Here is a 7,816-nt window from a genome sequence, read left to right on the forward strand (position 1 = left end):
CTATTGTGATAGGATGTTTTAAAGCCTCATTTTACTGATAGCTTTTATTTTGCTTTTCAACTTTCTCTAAGAGTTGCATATATCCTTTACAGAAAATACAGAGTTACAAGAGAACCTATAATTTTAATACCCAGATATAATCACTGTTCATTTTGGCGTATATACTTTCAGTCTTTTTTTCTTCTACAAATATATATGTACACTTAGGGATTACAAAAATAGAATTGTAGTATACTTGCTATTTCACATTCCTGCTTTTTTCACTTAAAGATGTATCATGTAGTATTGCGTCGTATTGATGTCCCATAGTTTAATCAATTCTTTGCAATTCTATTTAGACAGTTTGCTTTTCCCTGTCAGAAACAATGTGAATACGTTGTATATACATCTCTGTGTCCATCGGGATTACTTCTGTAGAATAAGGTACTACAAGTGGAATGACTAAGTGTGACCTATTTTTAAGACATTTGATACACATGGCCAAATTACCACCCAGAAAGGCTATGCCAATTTGTAGTCCACCCCAACAGTAGATGGGAAGCCTGCCTCTCACAAACACTGGCCTGTAGCACTTGTAAAAAAATGTGAAACTACAAAAATGAGTACCTCTCCATTTTCTATGCAAGTGGGATTACTCCAAATTTTATAACTTTTTTCAATTAATTTAGTATGAGCATTTTAGCAAGTCAGTAAATTTGCATCTCCTACATCATTTTTTGTGATTGTTCAGTATTCCATTATATGAATATGCCACAGTGCACATAGCTTATCCATTCTTGTATATAAGCTTTGTCCAGTTTTTCAGTTACAAATAGTACTCTGATATATATCCTTACCTATATCTCTGACTATTTCTTTTGGTTAAATTCTTAGAAAGAGAGTTGTTGGATCCAAAGGGTATAGACATTATTTAAAGGCTTTTCTTACAGAATCTTGGCTTCATCTGATAGGACAATAACCACATTTTGTTTTATTTTGTATTCATTTGATTGACTGGTGAGGTTTACTGGCTGTTTGTATTACTTTGGCTATTTGGTTAATTATACCCTGTGTCCATTCTTCTGTAGTGAGAGTTTGTAAGGGTTGTATCATATCCTGTCAGATCCGTATGTCTGACTTGCTATTTCTGTGCGTCATGGGGGTGTTGAAAGACTCCAGTTATTTTAATGTGATGGTCCACACAACACTTAAACAAAAGACTCATGATAGTTTCCTTTCATGTAATATTTTTTAATACCTGTGCTTTAGTGATGATCCCTTTGGTTTAAATGAGTAGGTTGTTCAGCCCCAGAACTACTAGAATTCATGATCAGTTTTTCTGGGTTTTGTCTGACCTTTTACTGCGAGGGTTCTTGACCATCCTACTTTCATGATAGGTTTTTAGTATGTATTCTCTATTCACACATTGTTGAAAGTTTTTATTATTTGTATCCTCTTAGATTTGTCTTTTTTTCCTCTAAAACTAACAGTTATTACATTTCTTCTATTTTGTTTTCCCCTTTGAACTAGTTTCAAGTGTGATTTGGAGCTGAAGATCATGATCAAAAGAATGCAGTGCATTTCTGAGCTCCACCAGGTTTTGCTTGTGAGGTTTACATGCCCCTGCCGCCCTTGCTAATTATGAACTGAGATTCATTTTGTGATGCTTTTTGCTCATAGGTTATATACAGTTATTCTTCAGTTCTGTAATTGTAAAATACGTTGTATGATTTATTGGTACTAAAGCCAGGGTTATCACTGCACATCCAAGAAGAGGTTTTTAAATTGGATTATGCATTATGTGTGTGCGTATATGTTTCTGTTTTTTTCCATACCCAAAATTACAAACCTGCCATGACTTGTCTTGTGCAGGAGTCTTCCACACGTGAGAAAATGAGAGTTGTCTATATGTTAAATCTGTAGAGTTAGCAAGTGACGTTTGTCTTTCATCGAAAGCACTTGACCTGCAGCAGTGCGGCCTCACCAGTGAAGGAGCAAAGGCTTTACTAAAGGCCCCTGAAACCAACAGAACTCTGCTCGTTCTGGATATAAGAAAAAATCTGCTTGTTGGTATGTGGTCACTTTTTTTAAATTGATGAACACATAGCAAAACAAAAACAATTTGTTCAGGTATTGACAGTTTTTTAAAACTTAATGTGTTTAACTTTCCTCATCATATACAGTTGGCCCGTGAACAACGTGGGGTTAGGGGTGTCGACCCCTACACAGTTCAAGATCTGGGTATAAGTTTATAGTCTGTGGTTCCACATCTGTGGATTCAACCAACCTTGGATCATGTAGGACGATAGTACATATGTATTGAAAACTATGCGTGTGTCAGTGGACCCGCGAGGTTCAAACCCATGTTGTTCAAGCTTCAACTGTACTTTTCTAGTGTTGCACTTCCCTTATGTTTTTAGCAGCTACTGTACTAACTAAAGTGAATTATACTTGTCAATTTTTCTTATCTCTACTCTGAATAGAGGTGAACCTAGATACTAAGCCTGCTTCCACCAAGAGCATTCTTTCTTTCCTGTGCAGCCTCTGAATTCTTGCCAGGAGTACTTTATTCATTTGTCAGATTCACAAGTAATTTTGTAATCATCTTCTGTGTGCCAGATACGGGTTTAGGGACTAGGGATAAAGCAGTGAACCAGACAGACAAAAGTCTTGCCCTCATGGAACTTACATTCTAGTGAAGGACATCAGATAGAAATGAGTAAACAGATAAGTCATATAATTTTAGAGAGTAGGAAGTGCAAAACTATCTTAATGTAAGGAGAGTGAGGGAGAGCAGGTAGGACTCCATTGGATAGGTTTGTTAGGGGACAGCTTCACTGGAGAAGTGGCATTTGAACGGAGACCTGAATGAAGAGAGGAGCAAGCCATGGAAGATGTGGAGTAAGCACATTCCAGGACAAGGAGGCAATGAGTATGTAGGCATGTAGGTGGGTGGAGTATTTAAGGAAAAGCAAGGAGGCCAATCTGGGCAGAGTACTGAGTGAAGAAGAGTGTGGTATGACATGAGGTCAAGGAGCTAGCCAGGGGTCTGCTCTTGTAAAGTCTTGAAGGCCAGAGTAAAGATGTGGATTATTCTAAATGAGTAGAGGGGTTTGAACTGGAAAAAGGCATGATCCAAATCGTATCTGAATAAGGTGACCTGGTATAGAGAAGGGACTTGGGAGGATAAAGAAGAGGAACAGGGGGCTTCCCTGGTGCCGCAGTGGTTGAGAATCCACCTGCCGATGCAGGGGACGCGGGTTCGTGCCCCGGTCCAGGAAGATCCCACATGCCGCGGAGCGACTGGGCCCATGAGCCATGGCCGCTGAGCCTGCGCGTCCGGAGCCTGTGCTCCGCAACGAGAGAGGCCACAACAGTGAGAGGCCCGTGTACAGCAAAAAAAAAAAAAAAAAAAAGAGGAGGAACAGGGAGACCAGTTAGGAGACTATCACAGTGCTCCAAATAAGAGATGTTTATGGCCTAGGTTAGGTTGGAAGTTTGCAGCAAGTGAAAAGTGGTTGAATTCAGGTTGTGTTTTGAGGGTGTAGCTCTCAAGACCTGCAGATAGATGTGAGGTATGAAGGAAATAGTAACAAGGAGACAAGTCGTTGATGATTATGTGTGCAACTGGGTAGTATCACTTAGAAGAAGGGAGCTGATGGGAGGAGCAGCTTTTGAGGGAATATCAGGACTTGGTTTGTTATCTTGGATGCCCTGGTTTGATATCTTAGATGCTCTTTAGGTATCTAAGCGTCTGGACGGTGCTCAGACTGTACTTTGTATCCAAAGGTATCCAAAGCCACTTCAGATGCAAAATGTTTCAAGTTGACCTTTGCTGCTGCCAAAATAGTAGCCACTGTGGGCAGTCTGCAAGATGGCATCTTAGGTTTCTGAGGAAGAAATTAGAATACACAAAGGGGGAAATAAGTGTATAATTATATAATGTAGATTTCATATTTAAATGTCTGGGAAAAGCAATAATTAGTTGGCTTTTGGTTTTAAATGGAAATAGCCACTCATTGGAAAATAATTACTCTAATTTCAATTCATTTTACTTTAGATCATTCTGTGATGAAAACAGTTACCAAACAAGTTCTCCAGATAGAAGGAGTGCCAAGTCAGAGGTATATAGCATGTTTCAGTTCTCTTGGAAGAATTTCTCTTTAATGGCTTGGTTTTCTTTCTTTCTTAAAAGAAAATTATCAAGGTACTTTCTGCCATCTTAAAACTAAGATTTTAGTCAAATCAAATGGCTTTTCTGTTTTTGAAAATGTTGTGTGATGCTTTAATTTAGGTTCCCAGATATGCAGATTGAAAACCTTTTAACTTTTTATTTTCTGTAACATATTATCGTTAGTCACAAATAGTCTTTTTTTTTTTTTGGTGATAAGAATGAATAGCAGGAGCAGCATTTGTGAAACCAAATCTAATATGAAACTGACTCTTTCTTGTGAGTAAATTTGAATATTGAAACAGCAAAACAATAAGGTTTAATAAAAAGCAAAATAAATTTTTTATGTTTATGATCTGCCAATTTCCCAGAAAGGGTTTTGTGGTGACTTTAGTTATATACCAGATACATTAAAATCACCAGTGGACAACACATCTTTTATTCAGGTGCCCTCTGAAAGTTTTAAAAATTTGTTGACTTCGTAACAATGAACGGTCCACTTTAAAATGGTTAAAATTATAAATTTTCTGTTTTGTGTCGTTTACCACAATTTTTAAAAAATGTGTTGTTTGAAGATTTTGGGGTTTTATAAAGGTATTAGCATAAAAATGAAAAATTTAAAAGACCACCTCTAATCCCATTATCCTATCAAGCAATATTTACATTTTAATTTTCTCTTCCTGCTGTCTATAAACATAATTCCACATAGCTTCAATATAATTTGCCATTCTTATCTTTTCATACTAAATTTAAATTCTGTGATTCATAGTTATACTTTTTAACATTGCATTCACATGGTTTCATTGAGTAGGTCAATTTTTTAAATTGGTGAAAAATTGGAAATAACCTCAAATAAACTATTGTAAACATCTTCATAAATACAGCTTTTTTTTTTTCTACTTCAAGTTGTATGTTTTTGATTCTCTATTAATCAACTTGCTTGGACAATAGTGTATTAAATAAGTTGTTAAGAGTGTTTATGAAGTCAAAAAAAAGCTTATGATCGTCTGCCAATTGTTATTTCAAGAGTGATATTTTATTTTTTTTAAGGTGAAAATTACTTGCTTTTATTTATTGTTAAAACAACTTTATGAAATGATTTGCAATGCAAAATGTGGAAAACTGCTTTGAATAACTGGGAAAATAGCTACAGCATGGGAAAACGTATGTAAACAAACTTCACTGCCACCAAACTAGAATCTACTAATTTATCTCAGATGGCATCACAGAGTAGCAATGGCAGCTTCTGGTAAACGGAGAAACAGCAGCAAAGTCCTGCAGTGAAGCTGTGATTAATTACCAAACTGAACTGTTCACTCCACTAATCCTACAACTTCCCTACATTTATCTGTCTATACATTCCTACTTACTACAGGACAAACACCCACCGAAGTGGTTCCAAAAAACAAATGAGATAGAAATTCACAATTATAAAACAAATCCAATAGAAGGCAGTGGAGGAAACTGGGAACTACTGCAAAGTTTTACTGTCTAGTCCAGGTGATGAAAACAAAGTTTTTCTTTCAAGGCTGACCACTGTCAGGAATGAAATTAAGTATCAAAACTCTCCTCACTTCTCTAGGAGTGATTCTAGCTCTTCTTGCAAAGAGCTGAGCTGCTCCTTTTCTCGGTCTTCCTTTTGTTTCAGTTCATCCAGCACAGCCTGAAATCTGTTCTTGAGAGCCAGGTTCTCCACTTTCATGATGAGATCCTCCTGTCGCTTTGCCCTGTCCTGGGTCTCTTGGAGCTTGCCTTTCATGTTATCAATCTGTTTCTGAATTCCCATAACCAGCTGATTAGTTCCCTCGTTTTCTTGGTGGTGTTCATCTGACTCATTTAGCTTGTGCTGTAGCTGCCTTTCCAGATCTTCCTCAGTGTCAATGATGTTTATATCTTCTTCATCTTGATGCTGTGTCTCATCTTCATCTTCACTGCTGCTGCTGAGGTCATTGAATATCTCCCGAAGCTCATCATGTTCTAATGAGTCATGGCCCTGCCTGTGGCCAGACATTCCTGGGGAAGAGATATCAAGGCCTTGACTTTCTGCTTCTTTTGTTTCATCTTCAGCAATTATTTCCCAACGGGTACTGACAGCTTCAGCATCTGTGCTCAGCAACCGCTTTACTTCTTTTTCCACATCTGGAGACTCAATATATTTCTTCTTTGCTGTCTTACGGAACCTTCTCTTTCTGACATTTTTTAGAGGCAGAGTAATTCCATGGTTCCATATAAACTTTTTCTCTTTGTCCTTATCCTTTTTCTTGCTTGCTTTGGGATCAGCAGTGGCAACTGGTTCCTCAACAGGAGGATAGAGATCACCATCAGCTGTACAGACAAGCATCTGAGAGATATCAGCTGTCTTGTAAAAGGTTTTTTTATCAATAGTTTTCAAACTTTCCATAACACATGGCAGATCTACCAATTTTGACGCCAATGGGACCTGGTCCACTCTGACAATTCCATGACGCCCATCAGGGTGTAACTCAATTGTCAGTCTGTCCTTCAGGTTGACATGACCAGACTGTATCGCCCGCCTCACAGTAGAGGCATACTCCGGAGGTAGGCGTAAGATAAACTGGCTCTCTACTTCGTGAGGAGCATCATCTTTGCTCTTACTCATCTTTACTTCTTTGTGACTCAGTTTTTCTCTAATAACCACTTGTTGCACTAAAAAATTTCAGCTATTTCAACAGAAAGACCAGTTCTTTATAAATTGACGTCTTTAATTACAAAGAGTTCTAGGTAGAAGAGCAACTAAGCGTCTATTCGGAATTAAGTTCCAAGTCTTTCTAAATATGCTGTGACAATACCAGTCGTTAATGACGCATTGCCTTACTCAGGTCCATTTAAATCTGTTAGCTGCAATGCCAAGTTCCAACCTCTAGATAGAGGTTGTCCTGCCGCTGCAGGACAACGCAGGGAAAGCAAATGGCGGCTCCTACGGAATGATTTTCGGCACAGAAAGTAAGGCTCAGCAGATACTCCCAATCCACAAACTCTCCCGGAACAAAGATACGCAAAAAGCGGGGCGTAGTGAGCTCTCTTCGCCTCGGGTACTTACAATCCAGTGACGGTTATAAGTCCAGTTTCTCCGGACAGGCGCGAGCGGGAAACGAAGCCACTCAGAGAAAGGCGGCCGGGAGCCGAGAGTCTCCTTCCGAATTCCTTTGTTCTTCCCGGCACTTGGCAAAGCGATCCGCTGATTATCGGTGAAACGGCTGAGGACGGGCAACGCGAAATCTCGCCAAGAACCGCAGCTCCGAACGCCAGATTCTGCAACTCCGCAGCTCAGGCGGCCTCCGTCCGTTACAGCAGACCTAGCCGAGAAAAAACAGCTGCGTCACCACGCGAGACCGGCAGCTGCTGTGAGTCGCAACACGCCTCGGGCGGAAGTGCGAGCTGCCCCAGCGCGCGCAGGCACAACGTGCGATTAAGCTATCCGGCGTCTTGTCGTCTCGCGAGAACTTAGCCTTAAAGGGATGAAGACTTTCGCCAAGAGCTGTTGGTTTAAAAGTATTTAGAGGAAACGGTTCTAAGAAGGACATGGATTCTCCCGCGCGCCTCCGCTACCCCCTCCGCTAAAGAGAGTGATATTTTAATAATCAAATAGTACATTCAAAGAAGTTAAGATTTGTGATATCACACTAATTAGATATTATTATTAAA

At 39.2% G+C, this 7,816-nt stretch overlaps 1 protein-coding gene across 1 annotated transcript; it reads right to left on the reverse strand.

Moving 5' to 3' along the window:
* Positions 1-4,855: 4,855 nt before the first annotated feature.
* On the reverse strand, positions 4,856-6,941 carry LOC308611642 (transcription initiation factor TFIID subunit 7-like). The gene has a single exon (XM_081260349.1). The coding sequence runs from the start codon at positions 6,768-6,770 to the stop codon at positions 5,721-5,723; it is 1,050 nt and encodes a 349-aa protein (XP_081116475.1). The 5' UTR covers positions 6,771-6,941; the 3' UTR covers positions 4,856-5,720.
* Positions 6,942-7,816: the final 875 nt, after the last annotated feature.

This window comes from Mesoplodon bidens (assembly GCF_964165515.1).
Source record: "Mesoplodon bidens genome assembly, contig: HAP1_SCAFFOLD_118, whole genome shotgun sequence".
NCBI lineage: Eukaryota > Metazoa > Chordata > Mammalia > Artiodactyla > Ziphiidae > Mesoplodon > Mesoplodon bidens.